At 45.4% G+C, this 20,855-nt stretch overlaps 1 protein-coding gene across 4 annotated transcripts in view; it reads left to right on the top strand.

The window, feature by feature from the left end:
* LOC137528994 (cytochrome P450 2F3-like) overlaps window positions 1–20,855 on the top strand; it is an 80,931-nt gene that overhangs the window by 9,877 nt on the left and 50,199 nt on the right. For 3 of the 4 annotated variants that reach the window (XM_068250847.1, XM_068250845.1, XM_068250844.1), the window contains exons 3-4: window positions 5,623–5,772; window positions 20,263–20,423. In XM_068250847.1, the coding sequence (XP_068106948.1) occupies window positions 5,623–5,772; window positions 20,263–20,423 (311 nt within the window). The remainder of the gene's footprint in view (window positions 1–5,622; window positions 5,773–20,262; window positions 20,424–20,855) is intronic. The other variant, XM_068250846.1, reaches the window with a different exon arrangement.

Here is a 20,855-nt window from a genome sequence, read left to right as displayed (position 1 = left end):
GTTCAGAATCCTTCTTAGGAAACTTGAAAAAGGATGTTCCTGAGGTCCTGTCTGACCTCCTGGAGATCTCCGAGTTCCTCCCAAAGGGTGCAGAACTTGTAGGAGACGTCTCCTGCCCCCCAAGTCCTTCTGAGGTGTTGCCCACTTCAGTAGGCATTGCTGCCTTGCTGGCTACCTTTTCAGCTCTGATGGAGCTCCACGCCTGTGTAGTCAATGATGATATTATTGTCACAGAAATTTCTGAATTTGTATCCGAGTCTTCTTTTGAAAGTCCAGTGCCTGTGACCTCCACTCATGATGTTTCTCTGCCCGGTACTGGTTTTGGTCTTGACGTGCCGGACTCTGAGGTTGGCAGTTCCCCGACATGTCCTGAGGTTTCTCCTGTGCTGGTGTACCCCAGTGTGTTCTGTGACCCAGAAAGCCCAAGTGTGCCTCGGTTACCAGTGTACTCAGATGCTTCCTCGGTGGAGACCTGCTCTGATATGGCCTGCCTGCTTGCATGCCCAGAAGTGGTCCCTGAAAGTCTTGATCTTGATGGGTGTCCTCGTAATTTTGAATCCAGAATTGTCATTGGTTCCATGGGGGTTCTTGGTAATTCTCCATGTGAGCCTGGTGATTGTTCTACCCTCTTGGGATCTCTGTGGAGCTTCAAAAGGTTCTGGGAGATTCCGGGAGAGATTTTGCTTGGTACCCTGGATAAGATCAACGGTGGCTTTTGTGTTGTAAGGGACACTTCGAACAGGTATTGTGGCAGGTTTGGTATTTTCGGACGCTCCTTGGAAGGTGGTGGGTATTGTCTGGAGGGTGTTGATGGCTTCTTCTCTGGCGGTCACAGTCCTGATGGGTGTTATACTGAGACTGGTAGTACTGATGGGCATGTTTCGGTGGCTTCTGTTTCCGATGAGGTCGGTTTCGGGTGGACTGACTCTGGAATTGGACCTTGTCGGGCTGCCCCGACCTTCATGAGTCTTCTGTTAGAGTGGTTTGGAGATATCAGTTTTGAGGGTCGTCTGGAATTCGACCCTAGGAGGGGGGGTACTGTGAGAATCCGCTCAGATGCCTGCGCAGGCAGGCAGCCTTTTGACCATCGTTTAGGTTTGCTTGCTGCAGGACTCTGGAAAGGAGACCTTCTGTCAGTTGTGCAGCTTGTGTTGCTGAGGGATTTGCATACATTAGTCATGCAAATCCGTTACCTGCCTCCTGTGATGACTGGCACTATAAAAGCATTCTGCTCCCAGAATGCTTTGCTGGACATTTCCCTTCCATGGTCTGTTCCTGATGGACACTGCTGGAGTGTCAGCCATTCTCGTTTGTTGAAGTTATCTTAGTGTAATTCGTGGGGATGCACTAGGCAGTTCCCTAGTGCAGTTAGGATTGCATTATCTGTTTTGCCTGTTCCGTCTGTCTTGTGTTTGGATCGCACAAGCCCTAGCGGTAGCGGCTGTGGATCCTTCTGATTGAGTCTGGAGTGTAGGTTGGAACAGCGGTTGTTTCTGCCTACCTCATCTGTTCTGTCTGCCGTGTGTTTGGATCCTTCTGTTCTGTCTCCTGGGATCGCGCTAGCTACTTTTCGCTAGCGCTGGGGATCCTTCTGTTCTGTCTCCTGGGATCGCGCGAGCTACTTTTCGCTAGCGCTGGGGATCCTTCTGTTCTGTCTCCTGGGATCGCGCGAGCTACTTTTCGCTAGCGCTGGGGATCCTTCTGTTCTGTCTTCTGGAATCGCGCTAGCCACTTTTCGCTCGCGCTGGGGATCCTTCTGTTCTGCTACTCTATACCTGGATCGCGCTAGCCACTTTTCGCTAGTGCTGTGGATCCTATCTCTCGCTTGTCCCTGTTTTCGTGTGTCTGTCTTGTCTGATTCGAAACGCTTGCTGTAGGCTCGGTGAGGTAACCGTTAAGCAAGCGCTCGCGTTCTCTGTTTCGTGTTTATCTGTCTTTGGTTAGTTAGGCGTGCTTGTCTCTGTTGTGCGTAACACGCGGAGACCGCGCACGAACGCGTGCACGGTTGCGAATGAGTGCGGTGTTCGCGTTCAGCTAGCATTTGTTATTTTCTTTATCTTTCTCTTTGTATGATTTGCTGTGCCTTTGCTACCCTTGTACTCTGTCCTGCTCAGTCTTGTGTCGCTATTGGCAATCGCCATTCTTGCGATTGCGTTTCCTACTTCGTTTCCGCCGTTGTGTGTTCGCCGTCGCTGGGTGGCGACTAATTTGGTGGGCACACATTGGTTCTGTCCTTTTGCTCTGCTCCCTGTGGGCTATCCAGCCCTGCCTGATTGTACCTTGTCCCGGATCTGTACAATTCCCATTTGGCATCTGTGGCTGTGCAGCGGCTGTGTTCGCCTGCACTCCACAGCGCCATCTGCCGGTAGGAATTGCCCTCTGCGGGTGCATAGCACCTAGCCTGGGTGTCCGCAATAATACGTTTGTGGAGGAAATCCGCCGCGTCAGCGCACGTCTGGTGTGCTGACCACGGAGACGATTCCACAATCGTTACACACCAAAAGAAAGCTCTATTGGTGAGATGAAAAGTAGGTAAAGTTCATTTGGGTGCTAAGATGTATGACCGAGCAATAAACCGTTAAAGTTGCGAAGTGCTGAATTGTAAAAAAAATGCCCTGGTCACTGGAGGTATAATTCTTTGGCCCTCAAGTCGTTAAAGGTAAAAAGAAAAAATCAATATGTCATGGAGTGCTTATGATTCCGGCAATGTTGAGCTGGGCTCGGAGAGAGGCCAAGATAAGTTTTCCCTGTGCTAGGCAAAGTAGGGTAATATAACAAATGTACTTCCCTACTGGTAACCAAATGTGTCCCTCTATGGACGTAATTCACAGTCCAGCTATTGTCTGTAACTGAATTACAGTGATTCCCCCCTACGTGGCTATAGCCTTAATTAACATCACGGTCTATGGTGGTGCCCAAGTCATGCACTATATGGTGACAGGCAGGAGCCAAGATGACTCATTATATATGTATAAATGCAATTGCTGAAAGTGTATAAAAAAATTGTAATTCAAAAATTGAAAAAACATTTTATTTTTTTAACCACTTCAAATGCCTTGATTTTAACCCCTTAACCACTCGAGGACCACAGTGTTAAATCCCCCTAAAGACCAGGCCTTTTTTTGTAAAATTGGCCACTGCAGCTGTAAGGCTGCACACAAGTGCCCCCCCCCCCTTTTTCTCCCCACCAACTGAGCTTTCTGTTGGTGGGGTCTGATTGCCCCCCTGGTGTTTGTTTGTTTGTTTGTTAATAAATATTTATTTGTGTTTTTTTTATCAAAATATTGTATTTTTTTATTTCCCCTGCAGTGGCCACTCCCTCCCTCCCCCCGCCAGCCTGTCACTGTGATTGGCTGTCATAGGCTTCAGCCTATGACAGCCTATCACTTCTGGGCCAATGGAGGGGACAGCCATGTCACACGGCTGTCCCCAGTACAGCGCTGCACCAGATCGCAGTGCTGTACAAGCTTTGTTTCGCCGTCTAACAGTCTCCTGAGCGGCGATCACCGCTCGGAGACTGAAGGCGGGGCGGAGCTCCGCCCTCCAAGCAGGAGATGCGCGCACAGCCTGCGCATGATCTCCTGCATTAGCTTGCCCCAGGACTTTACGCCGATCAGCGTTAGGCGGTCCGGTGGCTGCCGCCGCAGCCGCGCCCGTCGGTGTGACGCGGTCAGCAGGAGGTTAAAGGACATCCGAGGTGAAAATAAACTGATGACAAAAACAATTGTATCCATCCTCCTCCTCCTAAAAATTACTTTTTTAGGTATCCTACAGATTTATTTTATATTTAAATCTTTTTTTAAGTTTTTACTATTTCATTGTCTCTGTTCAATGACACCTTCATTGCAGTATACCAGAGCTCAGATCTATGAATTTTTTTAGCCTTTTTATCTCTTTCCTGCTCTTAGAAGCCATTTACTGACAGGAAAGTATTTTACTGCTGTAATTACTAATCAGTGTGGGTTATGCTATAGTCTGACCCAGCCCGACCCAGTCAGAAACTGTCACTTACATACCTGTTGTTTAACTCTTTTAGGCAGATAAAGAAGAAAAGGAATACAGCCTAGTTATTTGTGTGCTTGGCACTGTACATACACTTGTCTATATCTTCATGTCACATGTCACTTCGGTTGTCCTTTAAAGGAACATTAGTACATTAGTACATTAGAACATTAGTAGCACAGATATGAGTCTCATATTGATTTCAGTAAAGGGAGAGTAAATAAACTTGGAAAAGAGCTCCATCCATTCACAGGTACCTGTAACCCGCGGGATGCCGCGGTGAGTTGATTCCTGGAGAGGAGCTCTTTTCCAAGAGGAGAAGGTAACCTGACCTTTCAATGATCTGAGGGGGAAGCAGCCCAGAGAGATCTAGTTACATTGGAATGATTTATGCACTGAGTGCTGTCTGCGGAGCTACTTGTTGCCGGAGGGCTTGTATGGAGCAAGGACTGTTCTCATGCACATGGATTCATCTAGGACTGTGGATATGCTTTAGAGCAGAAATATATCTGTCAATATCTGGACTGTCCTAAGTTTGATGTGGAAAGATATTCCTGTTCCAATTCAGCAAATCACAGATCGTTCAATCTAAATCTGTAGTGTATGTGGATTGAGTGTCAGATTGTGTGTACCAGGAGTACTCCTAAATGGATGCCCGTGTCCTTGTTGTTTTTAGGGGTTAGGGTGTATCAGAGGGGTGTTTGTTACATATTTTTCTACCAATAAACTATTTTTGACATAAAGTTCTGAAAAGTGGCGGTTGTTCCTAAATTTAATATGTTTTGTATTTTTCAACCTGCCTTCCCTCGGGTTTTCTTGAGGTGAACTAAGTCTTTCAGGGACTTGTGAACCAGATCAATTCGTTTTTCTTCTATTCCCAGGACACACTTAACATTTGGTGCTCGGGCCTTTTCCTATGCAGCCCCTTACTCTATGGAACTCACTTCCACAATCAGTACGAGAGGCTCCTTCTCTGGACAACTTTAAAAAAAGGCTAAAAACTCACCTCTTTTCCCGAGCCATTGAGACTGCATAATGCAGGGTCACAACGCTTTGAGTCCCCAGGGAGAAAAGCGCTATAAAAAATATTATTGTTATTGTTGTTAATGTCTTATTGGCTGTGGGCCAGCTTACACGCGCAAGTTTTTATTAGGAGTTCCCAGTTCCTGGGCCCCGTATGTAAGTCTTTGTTATTACAATAAATGGTTTACACTTAGAGTTGCTGTTTTTTGTTGTGTTTATATATTGGCCTTCCTGGATACCATACCATATATCGGAGTGAGGGAGTGGTGGAAGTTTGGATTCATATGTGCTTGAGGTTTGTTAGGATTACCACTGAATGCGAACCTTATAATGTGGGTTATTGGCAGCTGGTAAGCCCCTCTAACTGTTTTCTGGTGATGGTTGGCCACGAGACCATGTGAGGTTGGGATATCACTGTGGCGAATTTTTATTGACTGTATTTATTCCTCTTTGATCTGCACTGACTTCTTAATACATATAAATGTATAAATATATATATTTTTTTCAAATCTTAAGATTTTACTGATTTTTTTTCTTTCATTGAAGGATGTAATCTTTTAAGATTTTGACAGTCGCATGACAGTATTTCTTTCACAGGAATCATTTTTTCTAATGGTGAGAAGTGGAAGCTGATGCGTACTTTCACATTTAAGACATTAAGGGATTTTGGTTTTGGGAAAAAAAGCTTTGAAGGAAAGATGCAAGAGGAGACCAGGTGTTTGGTGGAAGAACTCAGAAGATCTCAAGGTTGGTTTGTTGTACAGAAACTTTCCACAAGGACTCACTAATGTGTGAGCTGGACCCGTCACAATGTACACTGTAAACCCTAAAATGACCCTCAAAGTCAAACTCATCACGATCCTTAACTTCCTCTGCCCCCCCCCATGTGTCCTCACAGAACCCCCCCTCCCCCCACAACCCCCCCCCCCCTCCCCCATGTCGTCCTCTGCCCTTGTGTATAACTATGAGAAGTAGTAGCTTGGCTCACCTAATCAACAGCTCCAGTAGCATTCACAGACCTCTCTCTTCTCCTTCACTGCACCTCTAGTGATGACGTAATGATGACGCCTCTGATGATGACGTAATCAGCAGAAGCTGGCACTAGGGGAGCTGTGAAGAAAAGGAGAGAGGTCTGTCATCGCCGCTGGAGCCATTGGTTAGGTGAGCCAAGGTGCCACTTCTCATAGTTATAAATGGGGGCAGAGGAGGACACATGGGGGGAGAGTGTAGGACAAACGGCAGGGGAGCAGAGGAAAAACGAGGGGTAGCGGAGGATAAACAGGGGGGCAGAGGAAGACATACTGGGGAAAGAAGGGGGCACACTGGGGACAGAAGGGAACACATGGGTGACAAAAGGGGACTTATGAAGGAGAGGAGGGGACACACGGGGGGAGGGGATACACTGGAGACAGAAGGGGACACAAGTTACAGGAAAAAAGGTTGTGAAAATTAATTAGATCACTTTTTGCACAGAAATCCAGTGGAAACTGAACATCAGGGTGGTTAAAAAAATTCTACTACTGCTCAGGGAAACACAAAAGAAAGCTCTGTTACAAGAGTTACCTTATTTAGCTTCCTTATATGTAAGCATGTACAACTATAAGGAACCTGCCTGTCAGCAATGTTTCCGCCGAGACCCGGGCAGAATCGTGTCTTCCGGGTCTCTGTGTTTGTTCCCCAGACAGGCCGCACATTCTGATAGGCGGAGGGCGTGTTCCCAGTACGCCCTCCGCAGATGTAAACAATAGTCAGCTGACTTCGGTCAGCTGATAGTGCAGTGTCAGCTGACGTTACAGCTGACACCTAGGTAGGTGTGATTGGATGTGCGAAGTGTGGCCGGCCACTCATTGGATGAAAGCTGTATTTAAACCTGCAGAGTTCTCCCAGTCATCACCCGTATTAAACATAGCTGTGGCTAGTTGCTGGGTGCGCACTCACTTGTTAGATTACTGAATCTTGACCCCTGGCTTGTATTTCACTATTCTTGTCTGCTGATATTAACCTTCGCTTTGATTCCTGGAAACTCTTGCCTGCTTCCTGGACTGACCTCTGCCTGTTTACTGGTTACTCTTGCCTGCTTCCTGGACTGACTTTTGCCTGTTTACTGTATACTCTTGCCTGCTGCCTGGACCGATCTCTGCCTGTTACTGGATACCCTTGTCTGGCGCCTGGATCGACCACTGCCTGTTTGCTGGATATTCTTGCATGCTATCTGGACTGTACACTAAGTATAGTTGAACTAATCCTTGTCAGTTGTTGAATAACCTTGCATGTGGATCTTGCATGAACTCTCACATTACCTGGATTATCCATTGCCCGTAGAATAACCTTGTAAGTGACTTTGCATGAACTCTCTCCTAAAAACCTGGGACCTTCACTGCCTGTTCCTGATACATCTGTCATTACTGACAATCGTTCGCTGAGGGCCTCATCCTTCTGAATCAAGGTAATAACCCTGTGTGATACTAATGAGCTATTGAACTGTTAAGGGTACAGCAGGTTATTGTCCTCTCTACTTCAGTCTGTATGCTTTGCACATTAAGACCTGGGGGTAACCGTAGTCAGGAGACAAATAACGTGTCCTGTTCACGCGTGGGCTTGTGTGATGATCCGCTCAGCCGGCTGCACAGGCAGACAGCTGTTTGTCCATTCCTCTAGTCTGTGGGCTGCAGGTCTCTGGAACAGAGACCTGTCTTTCCATTGCAAGTTTCTGGTCTGTTCTCTTGCTGGGGAATTTGCATACATTCGTTATGCAAATCCCCTACCTGCCTTCTTTGATGACTGGCACTATAAGAGCTTTATGTTTCCCAGAAGGCTTTGCTGGTCATTTCCCTTCCATGGTCTGTTCCTGATGGACACTGCTGGAGTGTCAGCCATTGCTATCTAGTATAGTTAATTCCTGGGGGTTGCTTTAGGCTCCCCTTCTAGCCCAGTCAGGTTGTATTATCTGTATTGCCTGTTCTGTCTTGTCTTGCCTGTTGCCATTGTCCTGTCCCAACGGTGGTCGACAGGAAATGGTTCTGATCTCTGTTCTTGGAGTATAGCTGGTGCAGCGGTTGCTACCAGCTATCTCTTTTGTTCTGTCTCCTGGGATCGCGCTAGCTACTTTTCGCTAGCGCTGGGGATCCTTCTGTTCTGTCTTCTGGGATCGCGCTAGCTACTTTTCGCTAGCGCTGGGGATCCTTCTGTTCTGCTACTCTGTACCTGGATCGCGCTAGCCACTTTTCGCTAGTGCTGTACATCCTATCTCTCGCTTGTCCCTGTTTCCGTGTGTCTGTCTTGTCCGCTACGCTTGCTGGAGGCTCGGTGAAGTAACCGTTAAGCAAGCGCTCGCGTCCTCTGTTTCATGTTTGTCTGTTAATGGTTAGTTAGGCGTGCTTGTCTCTATTGTGCTTATCACGTGGAGATCGCGCATAACCGCGTGCACTGTTGCGAATGAGTGCGGTGTTCGCGGTTAGCTAGCGTTTGTTATTTTCCGTATCTCCTTATTGTATTATTTTCTGTGCCTTTGCTACCCTCGTATTCTATTCTGATCTGCCTTGTGTCACGTCTGGCGATCGCACCTCTCGCGATCGCGTTCCTATTTCATATCTGCTGTTGTGTGTGCGCGGTCGCGGGGTGGCGACTGGATTGGCGCACACACATACAACCTGTCCCTTTGCTCAATCTCATTCGCAATCGCCTCTCTTGCGATTGCGCTCTGCGCTTCGTACAATTCCTGTCTGGCACTTGTGGAGGTACAGAGGATTGGTTCCTCTGCACTCCCCAGCGCCATCTGCCGACAGGAATTTCCCTCTACAGGTGCGTAGCACCTTTTGCTGGGTGCCTGCAAATATACGCTTGTGGAGGATTTCCGCCGTGTCAGCGCACGCGTTGTGCGCTGATCATGGAGAAAGTTCCACAGTCGTTACAGAATGACCAGCCAAACCCAAAACTCCAGTGTAGACGGAATTTCCGATTTGTACGATTTTGTCGAATATGGCTCTTGTACCTTTAAGAGATTTAAAAAACTTGAACCTGAATCAGCAGACGAATTTTTGTCTGAGTGTACAAAACTGTTTTAGCGAACCCTGAATTCCAATGCACCCCAGTGTCTACCTGGGCCCCCCAAATGGTCTACACTCTGTTGGGGGGCGAAATGTCAATGTGGGGTTATGATGTGTTAGATCATACCACCCTGAGTCAAAGACCCCTGGAATTCTTGGCCTTTTTAATTCACAATTGGCTGAGATTACCTCAATTACCATACCCCCTTAATGAGTTGTTGTCAGCAGCTCAATCAGCTGTTCCAGCTACTCTTTCATCCATAAAGCAGCCATCCAAAGCCTCTAAGTCTAAACGTAAAAGATCTAGGAAGGCTTCCCAGCGGAAAGATCCGTTGCCCATGGCAACCACAGATAGAGAGGTTATTTCTGTCAAGTCTGAAATGGGCAAAACCATGCAGTATGATAATGATGTTTATAATGCATCTGCTGATCAGTTTCCAGGTTTTTTGCCCCAATCCAAAGCTTATGTGGATCCTGCTATAGGTAGGATCGCACACTACATTAAAGCAGTTAAAAAATCTGTTCTTGTTCCTGAACTCCACCCCTATGGAGATTATCTGGATACTGGCCTGTTTGAACCCCCATTTGCTTCCTGGGATGTTGGGGCCTTGCTGGAGGAATTCGATTTTGATTGGAAAGCCTTTTGAGATTTTTACATCGCAAAAAGCGAAGATGTCTTGAATGCTTGTCTCGATTCTATGTACCTTCTGATTGATTCCGATGAATGTGACAAGGATGATGTGGATCTGGTGATCTATGTATGGCAAACGATTTTGGATGAGTTGCACACACACCAACCAATTGATTCCAATAAAGAGACATCGTTGTCGGATGATTGTTCCTGCCTTTCTGGGGTAAAGCATGAGAGTCTTGACTTTGTGCAATCTGAAATGAATGAGTATGCCGGTGTGGTTGATTCCTGTGCGAATCCTGAAGGATTCTCTCCTGACAGTGTACAGTTTGAATCTGTGCGATCTGATGCCTGTTTCTCGGATGTTCCTGCAGATTGTGATCGGCATGAGTCTGCCGGTTTCCTCAAGGATGTGTGGGATCCTTTGTCATTTAGAAACAGATCTTTGAGATCTTCCATCTGTGACCCTGCTATGGGGAAAGTTTCTCGATTGTGCAGCGTCAAAAGTAAAATTAATATGCCTAATAAAGTTTATCCTGTTGATGTCGCTATTTCTTCTGCAAATGATTCCCTGTCTCACCCTGTTCTCACCTTAAGGGCCCGTTGCCTGGAGACAGTTGCTCCAGTGTTTCGGTCCTAGATGCCTTGCAGTCTGCTCCACAGATCGCGGAGGTTTGCGCTATGGAAGCATCAGTTTCACAACCTAAAGTGAATTTTGATTCGCAGGTTTTGCGTTCTGATTCCTCTGATTCGACATTGTTAGCCGAATCTAAGAGTGAGACAGCGCTTCGGTTTTGCGAATCTGATGCTGAACCTTCTTTGCCTTATTCAGAGACGCTTTCTCTGAGCCTGCCCTGTACCATGAATAACAAAACGATGTCCAATCACACTGACATTTGGGAGTCCTTTTCTTGCTTTGAAGAAAGTTCTGACTCTCCACCCTGTACTCTGGATGAGTCAATATTGCCTTGTACAATATCTCCTGCCCTGCCCCTAGAGGCTCGTCTAGGTATTGCTGCTATTTTTACCTGTCTTTCTGCAGTTTTGGAGTTGCAAGCTAGTTTGACTACTACGCAGAATTCTGGGTGCAGCAAGATTAAAGTTAGGGAGTCAGTGTGTGGTCCAGTGAATACTCCTGTACGTTCTACTCATGATGATGAAATTCAGTCTCAGTTTATGGTGGAACCTTCCCTGGGACATCTGCCCTGTTCTCAAAATAAAGTTCCAGTTTTGCCCTGTAACATGGATAGTACAGAATCCTTCTTAGAAAACTTGAAAAATGATGTTCCTGAGGTCTTGTTTGATGATCTGAAGGTCTCCGAGTTCCTCCCAAAGGGTGCAGAACTTGTAGGAGATGTCTCCTGCCCCCCAGGTCCTTCTGAGGTGTTGCCCACTTCAGTAGGCATTGCTGCCTTGCTGACTACTTTTGCAGCTCTTGTGGAGCTTCATTCATGTGTAGTCAATGATGATATTACAGTTACAGAAAATTCTGAATTTGAATCCGAGTCTTCTTTTGAAAGACCAGTACCCGTGACCTTTACTCGTGATGATTTTCTGCCCGGTACTGGTTTTGGTCTTGTCGTGTCGGATTTTGAGGTTGGCAGTTCCCCGACATGTCCTGAGGTTTCTCCTGTACTAGTGTAACCCGATGTGCTCTGTGACCCAGAAAGCCCAAGTGTGCCTCGGTTACCAGTGTACTCAGATGCTTCCTCAGTGGAGACATGTTTTGATATAGCCTGCCTGCTTGCATGCCCAGAAGTGGTCCCTGAAAGTCCTGATCTTGATGGGTGTCCTGCTAATTTTGAGTCTGGAATGATCATAGGTTCCATAGGGGTTCTTGGTGGTTCTCCATGTGAGCCTGGTGAGCGTTCTGGCTTCTTGGGATCTCTGCGGAGCTTCAAGGCGTTCTGGGAGATTCCGGGAAAGGTTTTGCTTGGTGCCCTGAATCAGTGCTGGTCGTAATGAAGAAAGCTACGCTTACGGATCATTACGCGTAATTTTACGCTATTACGCAATACGAAATTACGCTTACGGCATAGACAGTCAATTTCGGTACATGTCTATAATTACGCATAGCACTTACGCAATTACGCGTAAGTATACCGTAATTCAGGTTATTACGTTAAAGGTTTACGCGTAAAATCCTACTAGCAATTAATGCGTAAGGTCATGCTGCCAAGCGGAAAAGTTGACGCATGGATCAATGTTAGGTAGCCGCCGACTTTAAGGGTTAATAGCAAAGCCCCCTTAAGTGATAAGAGCCTCAAATTTGGAGAATATATTAAGGAGATCAGAAGGAATAAGAGGAAATTTTTTTTTTTCAAAAAGACCTTATAGTTTTTGAGAAAATCGATGTTAAAGTTTCAAAGGAAAAATATATACATTTAAAAACCCGCCGACTTTAACGGTTAATAGCAAAGCCTGCTTAAAATTTAGGAACACCAAATTCACAGGGTATATTAAGGGGATCAGTGGGAATAAGAGGAAAAATTTTTTTTTCAAAAAGACCTTATAGTTTTTGAGAAAATCGATTTTTAAGTTTCAAGGGCGAAAATGTCTTTTAAATGCGGAAAATGTCAGTTTTTTTTGCACAGGTAACAATAGTGTTTTATTTTCATAGATTCCCCCAAGTGGGAAGAGTTTTACTTACTTCGTTCTGAGTGTGGGAAATATAAAAAAAAAACGACGTGGGGTCCCCCCTCCCAGACCTCTTTAACCCCTTGTCCCCCATGCAGACTGGGATAGCCAGAATGCGGAGCACCGGCCGCGTGGGGCTCCGCACCCTGACTATACCATCCCGCATGGTCCATGGATTGGGGGGTCTCGGAAGGGGAGGGGCAGCCAAGCTTTCCCCTCCCCCTCCAAGCCCTTGTCCAATCCAAGGACAAGGGGCTCTTCTCCACCTCCGATGGGCGGTGGAGGTGGAGGCCGCGATTTCCTGGGGAGGGGTTCATGGTGGCATCTGGGAGTCACCTTTAAAAAGGGGTCCCCCAGATGCCCACCCCCCTCCCAGGAGAAATGAGTATAGAGGTACTTGTAGTACCCCTTACCCATTTCCTTTAAGAGTTAAAAGTAAATAAACACACAAACACATAGAAAAAGTATTTTAATTGAACAAAAAACATAACCACGAAAAAAGTCCTTTAATATTCTTAATTAACCATTAATACTTACCTGTCCCTTTAAAAGCCAGTTTCCACGCAATATCCTCGGAAATATACTAATCAGTTACAATGTAACAAAGTTATTACAATGTAACAACTTTGTTACTTTGTAACACCACCGCACCCGACGTCACTCGCCGCTCACCCGCCGGCCGCCGCATACACGCTAGTCCCCGCCGGCTCCCGCCGTCCACTCCGCCCACACCTGTCACTCATATACATGCTGGCACCCATGGGTGCCAGCATGTATATAGGTGACATGTGGGAGAGGCGGGGAGGGCAGCGGAGCCGGCGGGGACTTAGTGTCCCTTCACCCGACAGAGCTCTGAGCTATATTAGCTCAGAGCTCTCGAAAGCATCTTTGTATTTGGGCTCCAAGGAGCCCCATTGGTCCTTAGCAGACCAATGGGGTTCCTTCAAATCAGAAGGAACCCCATTGGTCTGCTAAGGACCAATGGGGCTCCTTGGAGCCCAAATACAAAGATGCTTAGAGAGCTCTGAGCTATAGCTCAGAGCTCTGTCGGGTCCTGCAGCACAGACGCGGTGGCGGCGGCGGCGGTGAGTGACGTCGGGTGCGGCGTAGTTACAATGTAACAAAGTTGTTACATTGTAATAACTTTGTTACATTGTAACTGATTAGTATATTTCCGAGGATATTGCGTGGGAACTGGCTTTTAAAGGGACAGGTAAGTATTAATGGTTAATTAAGAATATTAAAGGACTTTTTTCGTGGTTATGTTTTTTGTTCAATTAAAATACTTTTTCTATGTGTTTGTGTGTTTATTTACTTTTAACTCTTAAAGGAAATGGGTAAGGGGTACTACAAGTACCTCTATACTCATTTCTCCTGGGAGGGGGGTGGGCATCTGGGGGACCCCTTTTTAAAGGGGACTCCCAGATGCCACCATGAACCCCTCCCCAGGAAATCGCGGCCTCCACCTCCACCGCCCATCGGAGGTGGAGAAGAGCCCCTTGTCCTTGGATTGGACAAGGGCTCGGAGGGGGAGGGGAAAGCTTGGCTGCCCCTCCCCTTCTGAGACCCCCCAATCCATGGACCATGCGGGCTGGTATAGTCAGGGTGCGGAGCCCCACGCGGCCGGTGCTCCGCATTCTGGCTATCCCAGTCTGCATGGGGGACAAGGGGTTAAAGAGGTCTGGGAGGGGGGACCCCACGTCGTTTTTTTTTTATATTTCCCACACTCAGAACGAAGTAAGTAAAACTCTTCCCACTTGGGGGAATCTATGAAAATAAAACACTATTGTTACCTGTGCAAAAAAAACTGACATTTTCCGCATTTAAAAGACATTTTCGCCCTTGAAACTTAAAAATCGATTTTCTCAAAAACTATAAGGTCTTTTTGAAAAAATGTTTTTTCCTTTTATTCCCACTGATCCCCTTAATATACCCTGTGAATTTGGTGTTCCTAAATTTTAAGCAGGCTTTGCTATTAACCGTTAAAGTCGGCGGGTTTTTAAATGTATATATTTTTCCTTTGAAACTTTAACATCGATTTTCTCAAAAACTATAAGGTCTTTTTGAAAAAAATTTTTTTCCTCTTATTCCTTCTGATCTCCTTAATATATTCTCCAAATTTGAGGCTCTTAGCACTTAAGGGGGCTTTGCTATTAACCCTTAAAGTCGGCGGCTTTTTTATATTATACGGGAGCGTAATATTACGCGATTACGGCAGACTGTGTAATTTCAATGGGAGTTTACTGTCTTACGCGTAATTTGTTACGCGTAAAACGTAACCCTACGGTCTAAGCGTAATTAATTACGCGTAATACCGTAACCTTACACGTAACGCTTACGGTGCATTTGTAGTGAATTACGATGCGTAATTACGCTAATGCGTAATTTCGGCCCAGCACTGCCCTGAATACGATCAGCAATGGCTTTGGTGTTGTAAGGGACACTTCGAACATATTGTGGTATTGCGGCAGGTTTGGTATTCTTGGACGCTCCTTGGAAGGTGGTGGGTATTGTCTGGAGGGTGTCGATGGCTTCTTCTCTGGTGTCCACAGTCCTGATGGGTGTTACGCTGAGTCTTGTAGGGCTGATGGGCATGTTTCGGTGGCTTCTGCTTCCGATGAGGTCGGTTTCGGATGAACTGACTCTGGAATTGGGCCTTGTCGGGCTGTCCCGACCTTCATGAGTCTTCAGTTAGAGTTTTGTGATGATACCAGTTTTGAGGGATGTCAGGAATCCATCCCTAGAGGGGGGGGGGGGGGGTACTGTGATGATCCGCTCAGCCGGCTGCACAGGCAGACAGCTGTTTGTCCATTCCTCTAGTCTGTGGGCTGCAGGTCTCTGGAACAGAGACCTGTCTTTCCATTGCAAGTTTCTGGTCTGTTCTCTTGCTGGGGAATTTGCATACATTCGTTATGCAAATCCCCTACCTGCCTTCTTTGATGACTGGCACTATAAGAGCTTTATGTTTCCCAGAAGGCTTTGCTGGTCATTTCCCTTCCATGGTCTGTTCCTGATGGACACTGCTGGAGTGTCAGCCATTGCTATCTAGTATAGTTAATTCCTGGGGGTTGCTTTAGGCTCCCCTTCTAGCCCAGTCAGGTTGTATTATCTGTATTGCCTGTTCTGTCTTGTCTTGCCTGTTGCCATTGTCCTGTCCCAACGGTGGTCGACAGGAAATGGTTCTGATCTCTGTTCTTGGAGTATAGCTGGTGCAGCGGTTGCTACCAGCTATCTCTTCTGTTCTGTCTCCTGGGATCGCGCTAGCTACTTTTCGCTAGTGCTGTGGATCCTATCTCTCGCTTGTCCCTGTTTCCGTGTGTCTGTCTTGTCCGCTACGCTTGCTGGAGGCTCAGTGAAGTAACCGTTAAGCAAGCGCTCGCATCCTCTGTTTCATGTTTGTCTGTTAATGGTTAGTTAGGCGTGCTTGTCTCTATTGTGCTTATCATGTGGAGATCGCGCATAACCGCGTGCACTGTTGCGAATGAGTGCGGTGTTCACGGTTAGCTAGCGTTTGTTATTTTCCGTATCTCCTTATTGTATTATTTGCTGTGCCTTTGCTACCCTCGTATTCTATTCTGATCTGCCTTGTGTCACGTCTGGCGATCGCACCTCTCGCGATCGCGTTCCTATTTCATATCTGCTGTTGTGTGTGCGCGGTCGCGGGGTGGTGACTGGATTGGCGCACACACATACAACCTGTCCCTTTGCTCAATCTCATTCGCAATCGCCTCTCTTGCGATTGCGTTCTGCGCTTCGTACAATTCCGTTCTAACACTTGTGGAGGTACAGAGGATTGGTTCCTCTGCACTCCCCAGCGCCATCTGCTGACAGGAATTTCCCTCTACAGGTGCGCAGCACCTTTTGCTGGGTGCCTGCAAATATACGCTTGTGGAGGATTTCCGCCGTGTCAGCGCACGCGTTGTGCGCTGATCACGGAGAAAGTTCCACAGTCGTTACAGCTTGTCTATAGGTGAAGACGTGGGCCGGGCTCAGGGTAATAGATTGGGGCATAGATACTGATTGGGAACATAACCTGTCAAGCCTTACAACAACGTCCATGAAAAAAACAAGTGTTTCACAGGGCTTCTAAAATTCACTGCCCTGGTTTGCTGCCAATCACTGGATTAATCCAGGTGAGGAAAATGTATAGCAAGGCCCAACTCTGTGCAGCTAATTACTCATATAGCAAGCAGGGAAGTATCTTGTTAGCCCATACTCCACAAAGAGAGCACATATTCCAGGCATGCAAACAAGTACAATTTCAGCTTTAGGCAGTCTTCTGCTTTAAAATCTTTACTCTTCTAGAAGTAATGAAGTTGCTCTGCAGAGATGAAATAGCACATGTCAGCGTCCCTTGAGCTTCCGATGTCATGTGACACGGAGGCTGACCACACTGATGGGGGGGGGGGCACAGCGACTGGCAACACTAATAAGGGGGAGCAGAGGGGATGCACAGATACTAGAAACACTGAATGGGGGTAAGGACACAGAGACTGGTCACACTGATAAGAGGGAGGGGGGACACAGAGACTGGCAACACTGATAAGGTGGGGTGGGGGAATGACAAATACTACCCACACTGAAAGGGAAGAAGGGTGACAGATACTGGGTGTGCTAATCACCACATTGAGAGATGAGGGTAGATTTTGACCGCACTGATTGCCTAAGTTGGGGATGTGAACGGAACAGGCACTGACCACACTGATTACGGAGGGAAAAAGGGGAATCGGAGGGACAGATACTGGTCACATTAATTACATGGTGGGGATTGAGAGAGATAATAATAAAAAAAACATGCACACCAGCAGAGATTGATTTAAATTGCACTTATTATTTATAATCAAAAGATGAAATCAGTATACAAATAAGCCCCAATACAAAAACAGGATACAATTGCATATAACACAGCAGTGCGTATTTACAAAAATGACATAAGCGACATGGCAATTGCAACAGCATCCTGTGTAAACAGAGATGGAGGAAAGTCAATTTACCCAACAGCAGCGCTGTTTCGAGGCAATAGTGCCTCTTGATCACGGGCAGATAAAGTCCAAGGCAGAAAAGCAGACAAGCAACGTATGCAGCGATGCGTCCGGGATTCAGAGAGAGACAGACACTGGCCTCACTAGTTACCTGGGTGGGGGTATGGGAACAGATCATAGCTGAATGACTGAGTGTCAGAGGGAGCAAGAGGATAGATACTGGCCCCACTGATTACGAAGGGAGTGGGTAATGATACTGGCTGCACTTGGGGACCAAGAGGGTTAATGGCTGTATGTGGGGCCTGGGGGCGTAATTGGCTGCATTTGGGGGCAAGAAGGGGCTAATGGCGGCAGTACTTTACATAGTGCAGCCATTAACTCATCCTGGTCCCCAAGTGCAGCCATTAACTTTGCTGAATAGACTTATACTTGAGTAATTTAAAAAAAGGGTCAAATAGTGTGTGTGCGTGTGTGCGTGTGTGTGTGTGCGTGTGTGTGTGTAGGGGGAAGGATTATTTCAGCAGCTTATAGTTTGTGCACAAAACAAGTACAGTATATTCTGGCGTATAAGACTATTTTTTAAACCTTGAACAACTTCTGAAAAGTCAGGGGTCGTCTTACACGCCAGGTGTCATTGATGCCGGATGATATTCCATATCCTGTTACCGACTCTCAGATCTCACTGCTGAGGACTGTAACAGCGCAGGCGCACATGTGCGAGATCTGAGAGGCAGAGAAGGAGGTAAATACGATAAAGGGGTGGGCCAGAAGGGTGAAAGTGGCGTGTTTTATGGGCACAGCGCAATCTATTCTTCCATACCGCTCTGATAAACAGGTAGACAAGGAGAGCTGACCAATTCACTTAAGGAGAGGGGGAGTTGACCAATCCAACCAGTCAATCGCCCATATACTGTTATATACTGGGTACCACATACAGTACAGCACCAGTATCTGTTCATACATAGCACTAGTAGATGATGTATTTTATATTTTTATTTGGTGTGCGGTGGAAGAGGGGTAATCTCATACGGCCAAACTCTATATTTTAACTGGAACAGTTGTGGGGGGGGGGGGATGTCTTATACACCAAAATATACAGTATTTTTCTCAAGTTACTTGGTGAAATGTTTAAAGTTAACCTGTAACTCTAAAATTAAGAAGAAAAAAAAATAGATACTTATCTCAGGATTTTTCACCTGACGCTTGTCTCGGGTTTGTTTTTAGTTAAGTTTGTCTTTGTCTTTATTTACTTTGAATTACTATATTTCAACATTAATACAGAGTTTATGGTTTTATAATAAAAAAAAGTATAGTATACCAGAAACTATTTATTCAGCATACAGTCCTGGTCAAACGTTTTGGAATTGCAAAAATACTTGTTTTCACACAGGTTGGCTGCTTCACTGTTTTTCGAACTTTTTATCAGTTTTTGTCTGTGGTGTATTGAAGAAGTATAATTACAAGTGCTTAATAATTACCAAAGGCTTTCATTGACAATTACATCACGTTTATGCAAATAATTAATGTTTGCAGTGTTCATTTTTATTTTATTTTTTCAAGACATCTGCAATTCGCCCTGGCAAGCTGTTAATCAAATCTGGGCTAAATCATGACTGATGGAAACCCATTCTTTCATAATCAATGCTTAGAGTATGTCAGGATTTGGGGGTATTTGATTGTCCACCCACCTCTTGAGAATTGACCACAAGTTCTCAGTTGGATTAAGGTCTGAGTTTTCTGGCCATGAACCCAAAATTCAAATGTTTTGTTACCCAAGCCACTTAGTTATCACTTTGGCCATGTGGCACGTGCTCAGTCAGGCTGGAAACGGCATTCTTCTTCACCAAACTGTTCTTGGATGGTTGGAAGAAGTTGCAGATGGAGGATGTTTTTGGTATTGTTCTTTATTCATGGCTGTGTTCTTAGGGAAAATTTTGATTGAGCCCACTCCCTTGGATGAGAAGCAGCCCCACACATGAATGGTCTCATGCTTTACAGTTGGCACAAGACAGAACTGATGGTAGCACTCAACTTTTGTTCTCTGGACAATCATTTTGGCAGATGCCTCAACCATTCAGAAATGGGCTTGCTGGACTTTCTTGGGTATCCTTAAGCCTTCTTCACAACAACTTTACCTCTCTCCTTGAAGCGCTTGATGGTCAAATAAATAGTTGATTTAGGTGCAATCTTAGTACCAGCAATATCCTTACCTGTAAAGCCCTTTTTATGCAACACAATGATGACTGCACATGCTTTCTTGCAGGTAACCATGATTAACAGAGGAAAAACAATGATCACCCTCCTTTTAAAGCATCCAGGGTCATATGCAATCCACTTTTTCTCTTAGGAGCTAATTTTTCATATTTAATTTAAAATAATTTTTAAGCACTCTGCAATGGAAAAAGTACCAAACAGTAGGTGAAAAAGCACTGTCAAAATTATTTTGAGTATTTGTTTGCTTGCTGGTGGTGTAAAAGGCATTTAATTTACAAGTTGTAAAAATATCACCCAGGAGAAAATTCAGGTGAAAAAGTGAATTGCATATGGCTCCCAATCTGCTATTTCCACTCAATCAGTATGATAGAATGATCTCCAGACGTGTGTTCAGCAACACTCTCACCAGTGTTAACAAGAAGATTACTGACATTATCTCAGCAGGTCCTTTTGTGACAGGGCCGAGATGAAGTGGAAATCTTTTTTGGGGGGAAATAAGTACTTTTTCATGGCAAAATAGGAATTTGCAATAAATGTGGTCACATGCCATTCATACCATTCTTGAGTATATGCAAATTGCCACCATAAAAACGGAAGTATCAAACTTTGTGTCAACCAGTATTTCTGCTTTTCTCAAAGCTTTTGGTCATGACTGTACCTGAGATTCTACTGTACAAGGAACCTGAGTGTAATCCTTATTACAGCTAACAGTTAACTTCTATTTCAGGACAACCAATGAACCCCACAAGATGTTTCAGTTATGCTTTTGCAAATGTTGTCTGTTCGGTGGTCTTTGGAGAACGATTTGATTATTCAGATGAGCGATTCTCAAAATTGATTGGTATTGTGGAAGATATTTTCCGTACCATGAGCTCTACCTGGGGTCAGGTACAGTATGCTTAAGAATAATTATTAGAATTAACATTATTTTTCACAAACTTATGGTGCTTAAAGCGGAATGAAACCCAGGATTTCTTCTTTGCTCTAAAAGATTATTTACAGCATATTATATACAACCAGCATTTTTTTTAATAGAACAGCAGTCAAAGGGTTAAACACAGGTCTTAGAAGCTCCCCTACATGGAAAGCTGGACCAATCTGAACTAGAGATAATGTTATCTTGTGTTTAATTGGATCAAGTGAAGAATGTAAACAAACCCTTCTCTGACACTGCAAACTCTCCTGAAGACAGTGAGACAATAAGAAAGCATCGGAAAGCATTTCTGCTTAAAGCGGATCCGAGATGAAAAACTAACTATAACAAGTAACTTGTCTATATATCTTATGTAAAGTTTAGATAGTTCAAACAGCAAATCTAGC

This window comes from Hyperolius riggenbachi, chromosome 8, assembly GCF_040937935.1.
Source record: "Hyperolius riggenbachi isolate aHypRig1 chromosome 8, aHypRig1.pri, whole genome shotgun sequence".
NCBI lineage: Eukaryota > Metazoa > Chordata > Amphibia > Anura > Hyperoliidae > Hyperolius > Hyperolius riggenbachi.
Note: the sequence above shows the minus strand (reverse complement) of the source record. Positions and strands in the feature narration are given on the sequence as shown.